This window comes from Vitis vinifera, chromosome 9, assembly GCF_030704535.1.
Source record: "Vitis vinifera cultivar Pinot Noir 40024 chromosome 9, ASM3070453v1".
Taxonomy (NCBI): Eukaryota; Viridiplantae; Streptophyta; class Magnoliopsida; order Vitales; family Vitaceae; genus Vitis; species Vitis vinifera.
Window position 1 is genome coordinate 360,807 of NC_081813.1, and position 17,993 is coordinate 378,799.

At 39.4% G+C, this 17,993-nt stretch overlaps 4 protein-coding genes across 5 annotated transcripts; all 4 read left to right on the top strand.

Annotated features, from left to right (window-relative positions):
• Positions 1–233: 233 nt before the first annotated feature.
• On the top strand, positions 234–1,363 carry LOC100253160 (FCS-Like Zinc finger 17). Its single transcript, XM_002266470.4, has 2 exons — positions 234–844; positions 995–1,363. The coding sequence occupies exons 1-2, from the start codon at positions 567–569 to the stop codon at positions 1,203–1,205; spliced, it is 489 nt and encodes a 162-aa protein (XP_002266506.1). The 5' UTR covers positions 234–566; the 3' UTR covers positions 1,206–1,363.
• A 1,682-nt stretch (positions 1,364–3,045) lies between these two features.
• LOC100251584 (AT-rich interactive domain-containing protein 4) lies at positions 3,046–11,382 on the top strand. Its single transcript, XM_019222264.2, is given in 16 exon segments — positions 3,046–3,467; positions 3,470–3,489; positions 3,648–3,836; positions 3,955–4,008; positions 4,189–4,277; positions 5,297–5,573; positions 5,706–5,762; positions 6,171–6,202; positions 6,553–6,688; positions 6,766–6,939; positions 7,384–8,022; positions 8,905–9,042; positions 9,185–9,283; positions 10,380–10,480; positions 10,578–10,668; positions 10,870–11,382. Coding segments are annotated over 16 exon segments (2,238 nt in total). The 5' UTR covers positions 3,046–3,424; the 3' UTR covers positions 10,969–11,382.
• On the top strand, positions 11,186–11,958 carry LOC132254245 (uncharacterized). Of its 2 annotated transcripts, none has more exons than XM_059739401.1 (3): positions 11,186–11,291; positions 11,400–11,494; positions 11,631–11,958. In XM_059739401.1, exons 1-3 carry the CDS (start codon positions 11,273–11,275, stop codon positions 11,874–11,876), a joined length of 360 nt encoding a protein of 119 aa, XP_059595384.1. In that variant the 5' UTR covers positions 11,186–11,272; the 3' UTR covers positions 11,877–11,958. The 2 variants fall into 2 exon arrangements, with proteins under 2 accessions (XP_059595384.1, XP_059595383.1); XM_059739400.1 differs by having other exon boundaries at positions 11,216–11,297.
• A 3,267-nt stretch (positions 11,959–15,225) lies between these two features.
• LOC100852502 (subtilisin-like protease SBT1.5) lies at positions 15,226–17,869 on the top strand. Its single transcript, XM_003632727.4, has one exon. The coding sequence runs from the start codon at positions 15,370–15,372 to the stop codon at positions 17,731–17,733; it is 2,364 nt and encodes a 787-aa protein (XP_003632775.1). The 5' UTR covers positions 15,226–15,369; the 3' UTR covers positions 17,734–17,869.
• The last annotated feature ends 124 nt before the right edge of the window (positions 17,870–17,993 follow it).

The following is a 17,993-nucleotide window of genomic DNA, read 5'->3' on the forward strand; positions in this document are numbered from 1 at the left end:
CAACCCAACCAGAGGGGGAGGGGCACTGGCCACGTTAAGCCATGATTAGCAAGACACATACTTAGGTCATAAGGGCATTCCCAGCATGAACACTTGGAGGGTTGCTCACTAGTCACATCTCATATTTTATTCAGTAGTTGCTTCCTGTTTCCACGTTTTCCTTGTTTCACTTCCACCCAAAGAGAACCCACGGTTTTTGATGGTGATCCATGTAAAAGGGCTAATCACCCCCACCATTTTCAATTCTGTAAAGTTTATAAAAATGGGAAAGTTGCAGCACGTTTGATTGAGCATCTGACCCGCCTGTGTTTTTTCAACTTTTTCCCCTCATCTCTCTCGCCATTCCCATTTCTCATCATTACTCTCTGTGGGGTATGTATATATTAAATTGGAATTTCACCACGTGATAGTGATGCCACCTGCTTTTCTCTCCCTTTAAAATGGCATTATTGGTGTATGTGACTATGTGTACTCCAGGGTTTCTGTTTCCCTCCATATATTAATCCCTTTCCTCACTGCAAACCCTCATCTCCTTTCTCCATCTCCACCTCCACACAAGATCAACTATGAGCCCCTTGAATGTGGAAGAAGAGGGCCATGAGGGCAAGAGGAGACCCAACTTCCCAGGCCATGAAAGCTTCAAGAGGAGCTCAGTTGATCCTGTTGGGTTGAGAATCCTTACACAGTTCTCACATGGCGAATCCAACCTTGTCCTTAAATCTGCATGCAGGTTGAGGGTTCCAACCCCTCCTCCACCCAGTGGCGCCTCTCCTGAGAGTTGCTTTCTCAAATCATGTTATCTCTGCAACAAGGAGTTAACCCCTGATAAAGACATATACATGAGGTAATTATCAACTATTTATATCCCTATCTCAAATTCAGAATTTGAGGAAATGATTTTATTTGTTCTCCTTGGTGAGCTTCAAAGCTATGAAATCAAAGCTTTAGTCCTCCTTCTCATGGGTCTTTTGTACATGTCAAATTAATATTGCAGGAGTGATGAAGGCTTTTGCAGTGTAGAGTGCAGGAACAGACAGATAGTAATGGATGAAACGAAAGAAATAGAGACTTCAACCAAGAAAATTCTAGCATCTTCCCGGCATTGCCGCTCTGCTGGTGGGTGTGAGACCTGTGTGCTCCTAGAGGACCTTCGGCGGCGAAGGAAGCCAATCTCTCGCCATAAAAATCAAGCATTAGTCTCATAGTTAACACCCATTTTCCTGGGTTTCTTTTTTCAGACCAGGAGGATTGTATGGAAGGTAGACAAATAGGAAGTGGAAGAAATGAGTGAGGGTAGTTGAAATATCTTTGTAGCATTAATTGTATTACGTGTGATCACACAATGAAGATGAATTTGAAGCCACATTTTTTGGTTTCCCTATCCATTTCAAGATAGGTATTGCTTACAGGCCATAACAGGAGAATCCACACATCATTTTGAAATGGTTACACCTTTAATTAATATCATTTTGGAAAATATATTCAAAACTCTTCCAAAATTCATCAAATTGACCCTCTTGAAGTTTTCCTATGGACTCTCCTGGATTCACCGTTCGATCACAGTACTTTCCTTTTCCGTATAACCATGCTTAGGGCTTTGAAACAGAAATTAATAAATTTAAGAAAACATGGAACTTCTCTACATTAAAACATAATACAAAATTACTAACACAAACGTTTGAATTATCATGTGGAAGTTGAATGAAAAAGACTAAACAAGGAATAACATGTGGTCCTCACAATCAAATTTCTGCAATTAAATGTTTTGGGTCGTTAGTGGAGAAGACGGTTTGGTACTTTACCACTTTTTTTTTTTTTAAATATCTGTACTTTTTCCCATGTTCAGAATGTGAAAATCATATCATGAATATCAATTTTAGAGGCAAAAGTTAATCACTTTCAGAGAATAATCTATGAAGAAAACATATGGGGTTTAGCTTTTCCTTGTTATTTTACTTAAGATGATGGAGAAATCTAGTACTGTATCATCATGTTAATCACAACCCATGATAGAAACCATTTTCCATTAAAAAAAAAAAAACAATCTCCTGAAAAATCCAAATCCTGGAATTCAGTTTCCTTGGGAAAAAAATGGAAGAGAGGGAGGGAGCAGTAAAGTATCGTCACTGAAAAGTGTTCAGAAATACAGAGAAACGAGAATGGAAGGAGGGGAACATGTATAGGAAAAATGAAAGAAAAAAAAAAGAAAAAAAAGAGCGTTTTGTTTTTGTTTTGGGATTTTATGATGATTGATTTATCTTTTGGAGCACGACAACAATATAACGTTTTCTATATCCGAATCTTGTGGGCACCCATTCAAACTTCGTAAAAAGTCTTCTTGTTATGAATATTAGCTCTCATTATTGGTTCAATTTTATTAATATACTCATACATTTTCTCCCCCTATTTGGATTTATATATTGGGTTTGTTTTTCAAATATGTTTTTGTTGCTTTTATCAGATCGTCAAAAGGCTTTTAATTATAATCTCTACTTTTCTTTCTTTCGATGTATTGGTTTGTTTGACCTGAGGTTGGATATGTGGGTATGTATTTGTCACTGCACCAAAACTGACAACTTTATTTGACAATTGAGAATATAATTTTATTTTATTTTAATTTTTTTTTTTTTTTGGGCGTAGTTGATTTTTGTGTTGATATCGTGGATAGCTTGAGATAAATAGAGAGATTCTTCTTATTCAGAGGGTTTTTTTTTTCTTTTTAATTTTTTTTTTTGGGTTTTGTGATTTTTAATGCCTTAGGGTTTCCTTTTGTTACTTTACTCCTATTTCGAGTGTCTCCTGTTTGTGATTTAGAAGCTACACGCCAAGTTTTCCACATACGGGTCGTCGGATTTTCTTGGTTTTCTCATCTGGGTTGCTGGAATTTCTCTATTTCCTCACAAGGGTTGGTAAGTTTTCATGGCTTTGTCTTCTGGGTCTTCAATTTTTCATGTTTACTTTTCTGGTTCTTGATTTCCCCATGTTTGTTGATCTGGGTAGGGTGATTTTTCCTGATTTCGGCTGTTTTTGAGTTTGATTTTCCAGGATGTTCTCATCCCTTCTGATTCCTGTCCGAAAGTGGGGTTTTTTGGACTCTGGATTTGCAGTTGGGGCTTTCATGGAATTGATTGAGTTCTAGGGCAAGTTTTGAGGATTGGTTTAATTTCTTCGGGAGATTAGTTTCTTTCCTTTCAACGTTTGGTAGTATGGGGCTTTTGCCCGGTTTTTAAATCAGTGGATGTGGAATCAGGTTTTTGGGTTCTAACTCTTCTGGGAGGACCTTCTGCAAAAGGAAGTTTAATGTCCTTTCTGATTTCCGGGGACACACCATAAGTAAAGATGTTGCATACTCAAGGAATTTCAAATCACACTTGTGGTCTCCTTGCAGTCACATGTGGGAAAACTTCTGAATGTAAACAGGAGCATGAAACTTCGAATGATCGACCAAGATACCCTTTTCCTGACTTTGTTTCTTCAGGGCGATTGGAGGTGCAAAATCTGTCTTCATTCTCTTGTGCAGTTTAAATGGAAAATGTATCACACATATTGTATTTCCCTGGATGTCTCATTGTTCTGCTAGTTTTAATCTAATTGTTTCTATGATGATCCCTAAGGCTATTGACCACCCTCTCAATCTCTATGTACAGGTTCAAACGCTGACCAGTCCGAGTCCTGATGAGTTTCGTAGAGTTTTTGAATCAGTTCAGCCAAATTTTGTGTACTTTCAAGGAGAACAACTTCAGAATGATGAAGTTGGGTCTCTAGTATGGGGAGGTGTTGAGTTGTCCAGTGCAGAAGATATATGTGGGCTCTTTGGTTCCAAATTGCCAACCACTGTATGTGATATATCTCTTCTTAACTTGTTAAGTGCAATGTGGGTGTGTGGTTTTTGTTTATGATGCATCGCAACTAGTTTTCTCATTCAGTCTGGTTTACTTTCAAATGTTTGTGCAGGTTTATCTTGAGATCCCAAATGGAGAAAAATTGGCAGAGGCACTTCACTCTAAGGTAATTATGATCTCAATGGTTTATACGCATGTCTCTCAGGTGGTTGTCATAAATGATTTGGATGGTCGTTTGAATTGGATTTTGGTTTTGGGATTTGAGTGCTTAAAGCTTGCATTATCGTTTTTAAATATCTTCCCTTTATGGAAAAAAAGGTCGAATCAAGATATTTCATCATTGCAGGGAATCCCATATGTGATATATTGGAAGAATGCATTTTCTTGTTATGCTGCTTGCCATTTTCGTAATGCATTATTTTCAGTGGTACAGAGGTATGTTGTCATTTACTTGTAAGTATACTATTAGCAATCTGACTCCTCACCCTGTCATGGTGTAGTATTCAATTCCTTTTTATCACTAGAATGTATCATATGAAAGAATTGCAATGATCAGATTGTTTTATGTGTATTGCAAAAAGTAGGGCACAACCCAAGTACATGAGGAGTATATAGAGAGCACCACAACAAAAATGATTAGCCAAACCTGCCCCTATGCTTGTCTATGAAATCTGAATAAGTGACATTATTGAACCCATCTACTTATGAAACCAAGCAAATAAAGATTGAATAAATGAAAATGTCAAATGTCATGCTGGAATTCATTAATTGGGTGTTGAAGATACATGAATAATATTGCTGGGTCATGGACTGTATAACCTCTTGATGAACAAACATGTCAAAATGCATATAAAGGGGCAAGGTTGAATTATCCATTCTTGAGCTACACTATAGTCATAGAAAATAAATAAAAATGAAAATACTAATGTTGTGTAGCTGACCTAATATGATAATGCGCAATACCTATAAATATGCTGGAACACCAGAATTTGGGGTTTGGCAGTGCACCTACATCCACAAAAGAGAAGGAATCAGATCTACTACCAAATAATGATGTAGGATACAAAAGCCCTCAACCTCTCTATTCTCAAACCAGGAATCCCAAGACTTCAATACAACCACAATCACATTGTGGGATTATATTTCTATCCAACCTGAATGACTAGATTATCCAATGGGCCTATCATCCCTCCTGACTTCTGAAAGTCCTATTGGACTCAAAATATAAGAGATCTATCAGGACAAGTAAAGTTATACAAAAAATAATTCTCAGTTTGAATCTTGGTAAACCAACCTTTTCATATTCATTAAGTGGCCTGTTTTCGACCTGTTTGCTAAATGGGGAATGAGGGCATCTGTCGGCTATTTTTACTTCTTTGTCTTTTTATTGAGAAGACAAAGAGAAGTGTTTTAACAAATTCATAGTCATGTGTTTTCTCTTTTATTGATTGCAGCTCATCTACTCATACATGGGATGCTTTCCAACTTGCATATGCATCCTTTAGACTTTACTGTGTTCGCAATAACCATGTCCTTCCAGCCAACAGCCACAAAGTTAGTGGTAAGTTGGGTCCACGCCTTCTTGGGGACCCTGCAACAATTGATGTTCCTCCTCCTGAGGTAGATGCTGGGGAAGATGAAGAAGGCTCTCTGGGCACTCTTCCTGCTATAAAGATATATGATGATGATGTGGGCATTAGGTTTCTTGTTTGTGGAGAGCCATGCATGTTGGTACGTTGGAAAGAATATCTATTTTCTTGTGTTTGTGCACCTGCAACTCATGTATGTATCTGTTAATTTGTCTCATAAATTATGGCTTATAGACTGATTTTATTTTTTATTTTTTATTTTTTATTTTTTCAGGATTCATGCTTATTCGAATCTTTAGAAGATGGTCTCAATGCCCTCTTGAGCATTGAAGTGAGTATGATGAAAAACTTGATTGCATTTATATCTTAAATTTAATCAACCTTGTCTTTGATTTGTTATACACCCCCATATATAGTGGAGGATGAACCCATGCCTTCCCCTCCAGTGGAACAATATTTTTCATACAGATGGTTGTCTTTGATGAAAAAAGCAAGGGCAACTGTGGATGAATGTCCTTGTATTCTTTCCTTTCTCTATTTTTTCTTTCTTCCATTCTCTCCTGCAAGGAGCAATTTCAAAGTACGAGATATTTGGTTTTTGTTTTTGCTTTTGTTTTTCTTTTGCCTTTCTTTCCCCTTAAACCATAGTATGTGCTGCTTACCCATGTGGAGTTATCCTTAGCATGGGTTTCTGTAAGAGGTTTCTTATTTTTTCTTTCATTTTCTTTGTCTGTCTCAGATACGCGGGAGCAAACTTCATAACAGAGTTAGGTATATTACAACTTGGAACCTAATAGTTTACATAAGAAGTATTTATATAATTTTCAAAATCAATTAGATTTTTATTATCCTTTGCATAGCATTTCTTATCAACTTGAGATTAGCACCATGTCTTAATTGGGGAGGAGAGAATACATATGCTTTTTCTCATAAGGGAACCTATGTGTATATATATTAGTGTTTTACCATGTGTACTTTATTACTTTTGGTTTTTTGATGTTCTAGTAATCTATCATTTAAGTATTAATATTTTAAAGTCATTCTACTTTACAGATCTTCTAACTAGTGTATGTAGGCTTGAACTAACTTGAGTTTGTTAATGCCATTGTAATGTGGTTCAGTGCCCCTCCACCACCTCTTCAGGCAGGGACGTTTTCTCGTGGTGTTGTGACCATGCGATGTGATTTATCCACCTGTAGTTCAGCTCATATCTCGCTTCTGGTCTCAGGTAGTGCACAAACTTGCTTTGATGATCAGGTAATAAAGAATTACTTCTGTCTTGGGTTGTGGTATTATTCTTGGTGGATAGTCATTGATAACCTTTTCATTTTTAGCTCTTGGAGAATAATATAAAGAAGGAAGTCACTGAACAGAGTCAACTAGTTCATGCACTGCCATACTCTGAGGGAAACAAGCCACCTTTGTCTGAACCTCGGAGGTCTGCTTCAATTGCTTGTGGGGCAGCAGTATTTGAAGTTTGTGCCAAAGTTCCTGCTTGGGCTTCACAGGTTTGTTTATGTCTATTCCTGTCTACCCCTTTTTGGATTCTCTAAATTATGTTGTTTGGATTCTCTGTTTTCTAGAATATTTTTACAAGTTTACTTGTGATGGTTGCACTTCATTTGGAATATGAACATGTTCCTCCTGCTGTACCATATGTCCATTGTATTGTACTTTACTTTTTTGGATGTTTAATAGGTGGTCCAAATCTGGATGGATTTGGATCTAAAGCTGCAAGAATGTTGTTAATCAAGAAGTGCTTTAAACAAAAATCAGTATGGTGTAAAGGCTTGGAAAAAGATCCAGAATGTTGGATGGTCTGATGACTGTAGTTAATTGATATTTCTTTTCCTCTGTGTTAGTAACCTTCCCTTCCAATGTGTAATGGATCATAACGTACCGTTATTCCCTGTACTTAATTTGAGTTTTGATTAGGTGGTTTGCATTTTCAGGTTCTGAGGCAGCTCGCTCCAGATGTTTCCTATCGTAGTTTAGTTGCACTTGGCATTGCTAGCATTCAAGGATTGGCTGTTGCTTCTTTTGAGAAAGATGATGCCAATCGCCTTCTTTTCTTCTGTACAAGGCAGGGTAAATATATCCATCCTAACAATTTTACTCCCAGCAGGCTTCCAAGCTGGTTGAAACCACCTCCTCCTAGTAGAAAGAGAGTTGAACCATCCCAGGACACAAGTCCTGGACATCATAATGGTCTCGTGTTTGCAAATCAAGCTACTTCTAGAAGGATAGACAAAGAAGACAAAAAAACTGGATTAGTGAATGGTGTGACCATGCCTCTACTACCTGCTGGGCAGAGACTGAAAGTTGCTGCAATGAGGCCTATTCCTCATATTCGTCACCATAAAATGTTGCCCTTTTCTGGAATTTCTGAGGCAGATGGGCATGATGGAGGCCAAGTTAAGGCTAACTTGTCAGTGCCCCCCCCTACGAAGCATAGTATTGTAGGATCAACTTCTGCAATGCATCGAAAATCATTTTCAAGCTCATATCAAGCGAAGCAGATAATTTCCTTGAATCCCCTGCCTTTGAAGAAACATGGTTGTGGCAGAAGCCCTATACGGGTTTGCTCTGAGGTAAGTTTTATCATACTCAAACCTATGAAGGTCTTGAACAATGCTTTCCATTACCGGGGATAAGTTTTGGTGTCAAATCTTGTTTTCTCAGAAATTTGACATGTCTGTTCTTGTGCATTAACTTAACAAAAAACATTATACTCAACGATTTTCCACTACCAAATTGCATAAATTTGGGTGTGAGATCTGGTTATTCTCAGAAATTTGAGACATCTGTTTTTGCATGTTATGAAGAAAATATAAACTCTTCTATTCTTCCACATTGCAATATTTTGGTGTTGTAAATTTTGTTAGAGATCTGTTTTTGAGACTCGATAGGGACAACAAAAAAGGGTTACCTATCAAAGAAAAGGAAATTTGTGGGAGATGTGCCTTCCATTGGCAAACTTATCCATTATTCAAAAAAATTGGTTCATCTCTTACTTTTAACAAGGACATTAGAACTAAAAATTCCCAAACCTTACACACTCAAACATGGAAATCTTATACTTGGATATAAGATATTCATTCTCTAGTTAGGATCCCTGTGAACCAAAAGCATCCCAAATCTCTACATACACAGTGTAGCCTCTAGAGACATTATCTCACTTGTCCCCTCTTGATCTAAAATATACATTCAGTTGTTCCTAAGATATTGCCTTATCTAACAAGGAAGCACTAATAAATGAAATACTCCATGCAATATTTTCTGCCAAAAGAAATTCTTTTCAATTCACTGTTAAACCAAATTATCAATTTGAGATACTTTCTAATATAATATAATGCACTTTTGAACCCTTCAAATCATTTGATCATATAGACCATTGGCAGTTGGCCTTAGAACACCTGACTCCTACATCCCATCTGATACTCAATTTTAGTTCATTGTTTGATGTTCTGCAGGAGGAGTTTCTAAAGGATGTGATGCAGTTTTTAAACCTTCGTGGACACACTCGTCTCATTCCTCAAGGAGGACTTGCCGAGTTCCCTGATGCTATTCTCAATGCAAAGCGTCTTGACCTCTATAACTTGTATAGGGAGGTGAGGTTTTTGACAACTCTTTGGCTAGTAGCTGCTAATTGTTTGCTTGAAGAACTTCAAATGGGCAATTGTTTTATACTGTTCTTTTTGCATATCAAATTGTAAGGGAATTTTGTTATTGAAAGGATGGATTCTTTTGTAGGTGGTTTCAAGAGGTGGCTTTCATGTTGGCAATGGCATCAACTGGAAAGGACAGGTGTTCTCCAAGATGCGCAATCACACGGTCACTAACCGAATGACTGTATGCCCTAACCTCTTACTTATGCTGCTCTCTCTTTTTGAATTTTGAGATATTTCCTACAGTCATATTCTTTAAAAATGAGTTTAGGTAAAGTCAGTCAAATCCCCTTTTGTGCCAAAAATTTTCCAAAGTTCAGGGGGGGCACTTGCCCCCTCGGACATTTTTGTGGCTCCATCTCTGGGTAGGGTTTCAAGTTATGAGGGGACTCCAGATACTCAGGTATGGTTGGTGTTTCAAGTTTTTGGGATGCTAAACAACCTGAGCCTGATCAGAAAAAAAAAAAAAAACACAACCTGAGCCTGATGATGTTTATTAATGATTTTATCTATTTTTGTAGTTTAGTCCAATACAATTGTTCCAATAGAAATTTTCATTTCTTTTGATAAAAGCTTTTGATATATGAATGTCAAAACAGCAACCCCATACGTCAAGTAGTACCATGAATTTGGCATTTGCTTCTCCAAGACTAACTGTACCTTAAACTTAGGTAAATTTAACAATGTATAAACTACATAAGCCTATGTGGTTTAGGTTGTCCTGAGTATGAGCAAAAATGTGTCAGTACTTCACTTGATTGGGAGAAAAAACGGCTACAGGAACTAATGGAAGTGAGAAAAATTCAAAGATGGCAAGTTAAAGATTTTGAGTTGCACTTTGGAGAGTTTAAAAAAGAACTGGAAGTACCATGGTGGAGCAGTTCTGGGAATTGGGTTGGTTGCACAAGTCCTCACTCTTCAAATAGTTTAGAGGTTTGGAGTCTATGCTTCATTAATGAATAGATTGAAACCTACACCTTACTGTAATTTTATTTTTCAGGGCTGCAGGCCCTGGTTACATGCTTGCCAATATGGAAACTTGGATTTCATTTTGTATTATGTAAAGATCGCATGTTCAATAGTACTTTTAGGGTATTCAACTCTGAATCTATTCATGAAGTTGGTAAAACGGTATTTCTGTCTATAGTATTGCTGAAATGTGTGGACTTGGAGGATTCAATGGTAAATTTCATATGTTAATGCTTGGATTCTTAGAGCTCTAGCCGTTATTTATAAGGAATCAGGAATTTAGCATGTTTTCATTTGGTTATTTGAACCAGGGTGTCGGGAATACACTGAAGAGACATTATGAAACTTACCTTTTAGAATATGAATTAGCACATGACGATGTAGATGGAGAGTGCTGCTTGTTGTGTCACAGGTTCATACCTTTTTTCATCTCATTATTTCTATTCAAACTATATTCTGTGTGTCAAATTAATGTTTTACTGACAATGGAATGTGCTATCTGTTACCAGTAGTGCAGCAGGGGATTGGGTGAACTGTGGCATTTGTGGTGAGTGGGCCCACTTTGGCTGTGATAGAAGGCAGGGCCTTGGTGCCTTCAAGGTATGAGATTATAGCTCCACTAGGGCCTCTTGGTTGTGAAAGTAATACGAAGTCCATAGCTTTTGGATTTGATAAAATTTGATTATCCCACGACGTGCATGGCCAATATAGCAGTTTGGATGCATCTTAATTTTGTCTTATTTCTTTCTCATATTTAATTTTTATGACAAATGTAACCTTTTTTCCTTTTTGAAATTGCAGGATTATGCAAAAACAGATGGGCTAGAATACATTTGTCCACAATGCAGCGTTACAAATTTTAAGAAGAAAGCGAATAAAGCCCCAAATGGTTTCTCCTGAGGTTTAGCAGTATCATGACTAGTGTGATCTATATCTTTGTTAGATTTAATTTTCTCACATTTTACACATGAGAAAATTTGTTAATCCGTTCGGCCACTCCGGTTGGCATGTATTATTAAGTTCCCATCATTTTGCATTAGAGTTGGTTCACAAAATGGGGAAGCAAGAGGTCAGTAACACAAACAATGTGGAGAAATGAAGTTCCCAGGCTTTTTTCTTTTCATTTTTCCTTTTTTATTTTCTTGGGGTAGAGGTGAGGGTTCGAGAGGAGAGGTCAGTTTTCAAGGGAGCGGGGAGAGGAGGAATGGAATGCCCTTATCAAGGTCCTTCTAAGACATTTCTCCAAATAGACATTTATAGCTGATGTAGTTTAATGAAAGTTAATTATTGGAAAATATTTTACATGTTTTGTCATATGTATTCATCTGTAGTTCAAAAACTCATCTGCAAGAAGCATTCACCTGAATCATCCACCAAGGCAATTTCATACTGTGATGCAACCATCTATGTTCAGTGGTGTAGAGTGGTAAGCTTATCTCTCAATTGTAATTATCAGTACAAGAATCTATTGTTTGATTGGATATTTGTGTATTCCATCTCAGGAAGCCCTTGATAAAAGCTGTCTGAATGTGGATTAATTTTGGGATTTTCCATCTTTTCAGATATCTTGTGGTCCTCTTCTTCTCTGTATCATCCCTGTATCCTCCACCTTTAACTCATGGAAAATGACAAGCATCCTCCTTCATTGCATGTACTGTGTTGTTGGCAGCATTATAACTCTGTACTTGGGTTTCTCTTGCTGTTTTCTCATCCATCGCTTTGTCCAGAAATTTACGCAGTATATAATTCTCTGCTGTCACTCAACTTTTGGTGTTTTTGTACTAATAGCTAGAAGCAATTCATTCTAGTTGTCATTGATTATTCTTTTTCTACATTGTAAATCAACACATCAAACTTGCATTGGTTATCAAATTATTCTGTGTTACTAAACTTTCACTTAACTACCCAACAAACTGAAACCAGAGAGTGATTAAAGGAGGCAATTGCAGTCATGGGTCTCATTTAGATACATTGCTTTCCATTGAAAAGCCAGGAAACAACAAAGGTGGACCGCTGGGTGGGTGGGTGGGGGCTTTGTTACTATATCATTTCATTACTCTTCCCATACAATCCAAATGGTTTCCTGGAAAGACAGGTGCTTTCTTTGGCATGTCACCTCTTCATTGCTTTTTAAAGACTAGGATTTGTCAAAAGTTTACTAAAAATAGACCATAATAATTGAGTAAAGTAAAGGATCATCAAGAAGATGGTAGATGGGTAAAGAACCTTCTTTTCTCATGAACCCTTAAACCACTTTTCTTTTTTGTTCTATAATAAAGTGTATAAAGCCTTAAGCAACATTCCCTTTAAAAAGCCAGCTTAAGGGATTGGCACATGAGAAAGGTGTACCGTTTTCTCAAATCTGAAAGGTTTTGCTTTCATTTAAAACCAAACCCATTACCCCATGCCCCCCCCCCCCCCTCCTCTCTCTCTCTCTCTCTCTCTCTCTACTTGTAATAATGAGACTACTCCCAATAATTGCATGTGAACTGTACTGACCCCACCTCTCTTCCTTCCCCCTCTGCAACCCATTTTTAATCTTCTTTAGCTGTGCCATGGGGCCTTATGTCCATGCCTTTACTCTGTCCTCCTCTCTTTGATTTTTTTTATTTTATTTCCATCTTGTTTTACCCTTTTACCAGGAGGATAGTGACACTTAAATGCCCATTAGTACTGTAGTCTTTCTCAATGGTAAAAGTCAGAGGGAGGGCTCTAAGACCCCAGTCTGTCCATTTTAAATTCAAAGTCATAGCATCTTTCTAGCATCACAAACCCAAGAAGTAGGAGCCCTGCATGGAGAATTTGTCTCTCTTCAAGGGTCCCCCACCATTGATACTGGTTGATATTTGCATGATGTCAAACTAAAAGAGGATCAAAGTCTCACAAGAAGACCACCATCACCCCAATTCAAACAACCCCATGATTGAATCATGGCCAGCTAGCTGTTGTTTCTACTCCATGACCCACCACCATTTTACCCTCCAAATTCACAATGATGATACTGGATGATTGACAACTGTCCAAGCCATGCGCAGAAGCACCATTGAGCCAGTCCAACTCACAAATCCAACACCAGAAATCAGCCATTTTGGGCACAATGTTCATTACCTACTTGGTAGACTTGCTTATAGTGAGTATTGATTGATTGTCTGTAGACAATCCAAGTTATGAATTGAGAATCAGCACATGCACTTTATGGAAACAACCTGCAGGCATTGATGGGTGACTACCTTTGGTAGATATAGATATCCTTCTCCCTTCCAATTTTCAGCCACATATATGTATCTACCATATTGGTTAATAAATGCAGCCTTTCTAGTAGGAAAACCTAAATGGCTGATGGAGAAATCTAAATTTGGTATCATGAAATGGGTCGATTCTTTTATCAAATACAATATCTTGTAAACAAAAAAGTAATTGAAAAATTAAGATAATTTATGAGGGAAGAAATTATTTAGTAAAGTTTTTAAAAACATCTTCAAGAACAAGATTTTTATTTGAAAATTCAAATATGGAAATAAAAATAGTTGAAATTAGAAAACTATTCTGTGTTTTAATAAACAAATAATGAGATCAATCTAGTGCCTCAAATGAAGTCCAATTTACACAAAATGAAGTACCCACATGGGTGAAGGTGAAGCCACCTAACATCCCTGTCTCCTTCAATTATGGGCCAACTTCCTAATATTTCCATGGATACTTAGAAAGGAGACAAGGCAATAAAACCACAAGAAGCCAAAAAATTATCAGTCCAACATGTGAGACCCCAGTAACACCCACCACAAAAATCACCATTACCCAATTCTAATTGCTACAATAATAACCCCATTATCACTACAAATCTAATTAACCAAAACCTTACAATAAATTAAACCCTAATGAGAAAACATATATATATGGTAATAATAGTAGAGATATTTTAGTATATAAAGTGGGATTGGAATGGAATGGATTGGATTGGATTATTAGGGAATGTCCCTGACCCTGACTTTAATAAATGGGTGCATGAAAAACCGTGTTGTTTTAATACTCGGGCCCCACGTGTGTGAGAAGGGGGAGGTGATTCTCCTAGAATGAGGCGCATGGTAGCATGGTGGTGTATGAATCAGGTGGGTGTTGTTAACACGTGGGGGTGATTCTTCTTCTTGAGAGAGGCTTAGGGATGACCACAAAAGTCCAGGCCCCAACCCAACATACACAGAATCCTGTAGGGCCACAGCTGTTTCTATGGGTTTTTATTTTAATATTATGTCACGATTCTCAATTCAAAAACAATATAAAAACATAGGTTTTAGGAGTATTGTTCCAAATTTTGTAGTCTACATATATATACAATAAGGTTTGAGTATGTTGACCATGGTTTTTATTCGTTCTCCCCCCCCTGAACTGAATGAACATGGATTCATTCTACTAATATATATGCTTTTAGCTCCACCATGAGGATATGCTAAATGACACATGATTAGACTTAAAATTTTCCAAATGAAATTAGTATCTCAAGTAACCATAAATGTCAAATAAAAAGTTGAACTTCAAGCCAAAACATCTATACATGTTTTAAGTGGTCCTTGTGAGTGTCATATTCATCCTACCATCTAAGCTGATGCAGGGCATGTGAGATCCTCATCCCCTAGATGATGTGATGCAATTGCAAATTTGCAATCAATTCTTCTACGGATCATTTTCACCATTCTAAATAAGGAATACAAGATTGCATATTCATTTTAATAGAGACGTTATTGGTTCTACGCGGTCTAGATTGACTCACTTATTATTCTTATGCCAAAATTGAGCCCCATGCAAAGCACAATGTATTGATGGGACCTCGATATAGTTTATAATGATTCATTTCCTCCCCTATAACATCAAACCCAATAAACCCTCTGTTGAAAAATATATATATATATACATTCATGGTTTGCACATAACATGATCATGGGCTTTCAAAAGGCATGGTGAAAAAATTCAGTCCATCATATGAAGATCATGGCTTCTTATATATGTTTTGATCAAGGATCGACACTAAGATCACGTTGTAAGGGCTACAAACTTGTCCTCTGTTCTATGTGGAATAGAAAATGATGGAAAGGAATCGGTGTGGGGCAAATAAGAAGAGAGTGAGATAATTCCATGGCTGAAAAGAAACTAAAATAACGTCAATTCAATTTTGAAAAACAGGGGGAGAGAGATTTAAAATAAAGCTTAATTGCACTGCTGCTTCTGCTCCCACTGTAGCCACACATGTCTCTCTCTTCCCTTTAAAGCCTCAGCTCTCCCCTCTCCACCTCCCTCTAAGCTCTAATGGCCATCTCTCCACTTCTCTTCCTCTCCTTATTCTTCTTCTTCTCATTTCTCCCATTCCTTCCTTTCTATTCAGCTTCAGCCTCAGCTCTTCATAGGACTTACATTGTCTTCGTCCAACACGACGCCAAGCCCTCTGTTTTCCCAACCCACAAGCACTGGTACGACTCGTCCCTCAGATCCCTATCCTCCACCATTCAAACCACGTCTCATTCCGAAACTAGTAGGATTCTCCACACCTACGAGACTGTGTTTCATGGGTTTTCTGCAAAGCTATCTCCTTTGGAGGCTGACCAGCTCCAAAAGGTGTCTGGTATTGTTGGGGTTATTCCTGAGCAGGTCAGGGAATTGCAGACCACTAGGTCTCCTCAGTTTCTGGGGTTGAAGACGACGGATAGTGCTGGGTTGTTGAAGGAGTCTGATTTTGGGTCCGATCTGGTGATCGGAGTTATTGATACTGGGATCTGGCCGGAGAGGCAGAGTTTCAATGACAGAAATTTGGGTCCAGTTCCGGCGAAGTGGAAGGGGGAGTGTGTGGGTGGGAAGGATTTTCCGGCTACTTCGTGTAACCGGAAGTTGATCGGAGCGAGGTTCTTTTGTGGTGGGTACGAGGCTACAAATGGTAAGATGAACGAAACGTTGGAGTCCCGTTCGCCGCGGGACTCCGACGGGCACGGTACCCACACTGCGTCGATCGCCGCCGGGAGGTACGTGTTTCCGGCCTCCACTCTCGGCTACGCTCGTGGCGTCGCGGCGGGGATGGCTCCCAAAGCCCGCCTCGCCGCTTACAAGGTTTGCTGGAATGCTGGCTGCTACGACTCCGACATTCTCGCTGCGTTCGACGCCGCCGTCGCCGACGGAGCCGACGTCGTGTCCCTCAGCGTTGGTGGCGTCGTAGTCCCCTACTACCTCGATTCTATCGCCATCGGCGCCTTCGGAGCTTCCGACCACGGAGTGTTCGTTTCCGCCTCCGCCGGCAATGGAGGCCCCGGCGGCCTCACCGTCACTAATGTCGCACCCTGGGTCACAACCGTCGGCGCCGGAACAATGGATCGTGATTTCCCCGCCAACGTAAAGCTCGGAAACGGAAAGTTGATTCCGGGCGTAAGCGTCTATGGCGGACCTGGGTTGGCCCCTGGGCGGCTCTATCCTCTGATATACGCTGGAAGTGTAGGTGGCGATGGATACTCATCATCACTCTGCTTGGAAGGATCCTTAGATCCCAGTTTCGTAAAAGGAAAAATCGTATTATGTGACAGAGGAATCAATTCAAGAGCTACCAAAGGTGAAGTTGTGAGAAAAGCTGGTGGAATTGGAATGATACTCGCTAATGGTGTGTTCGACGGCGAAGGCCTGGTGGCTGACTGCCATGTCTTGCCGGCCACCGCCATCGGAGCATCCGGAGGTGATGAGATTCGGAAGTACATCACAGTGGCTTCCAAATCCAAGTCACCGCCCACCGCCACCATAATTTTTCGGGGAACCAGGCTAGGGGTCCGTCCAGCCCCTGTCGTGGCCTCATTCTCCGCCCGTGGCCCCAATCCAGAGTCACCGGAGATACTCAAGCCCGATGTCATTGCTCCAGGGCTGAACATCCTCGCAGCCTGGCCCGACCGAGTTGGCCCATCTGGGATTCCGTCTGACAAGCGCAGAACAGAGTTTAACATACTCTCTGGTACATCAATGGCGTGCCCACATATATCTGGTCTAGCTGCATTGCTGAAGGCTGCCCACCCAGAATGGAGCCCGGCAGCAATTCGATCAGCCTTGATGACAACCGCATACACAGAAGATAACCGGGGCGAGACAATGTTGGATGAAGCCACAGGGAATACCTCAACTGTAATGGATTTTGGAGCAGGCCATGTTCATCCTCAAAAGGCCATGGACCCTGGCCTAATCTATGACTTAACCTCCAATGATTACATCGACTTCCTCTGTAACTCAAATTACACTGTCACCAACATTCAGATGATCACCAGGAAGATGGCGGATTGCAGCAAGGCAAGGAAGGCCGGCCATGTTGGGAACTTGAATTATCCATCCATGTCTGCTGTTTTCCAGCAATATGGAAAGCACAAGTTCTCGACTCATTTCATACGAACCGTGACCAATGTTGGGGACCCCAATTCAGTATACCAAGTGACAGTGAAGCCCCCCACTGGAACACTGGTGACTGTACAGCCGGAAAAGCTTGTGTTCAGGAGGTTGGGGCAGAAGCTGAACTTCCTGGTGAGGGTGGAAGCCATGGCAGTTAAGCTCTCACCAGGAAGCACTAGTATAAAGAGTGGCTCTATAGTATGGGCAGATGGGAAGCACACTGTCACTAGTCCCATAGTTGTGACACTGGAGCAACCTCTGTAGTTAGGGTTTTGGGTTTTGGGGTTTAGGAATTTTCGTTTCCTTCTTATAGGATTATTAATTAATTATCTCTCCCTATGTATAAGTAAACGTTTTCTATATCAGAAAGCGAGTGGAGTAAGAAAAATGTTTGAAGAAATGTTGTGTGTTGAGAAGAGGCCAAGAGCAATGAAAGAACTGCTTTTGTTACTTTAAAAAAATTTCTATCTTGGGGTTGAATCTTTTCAACTTACCATAATTTGTTTAAGGCATGTTTGGGCAAG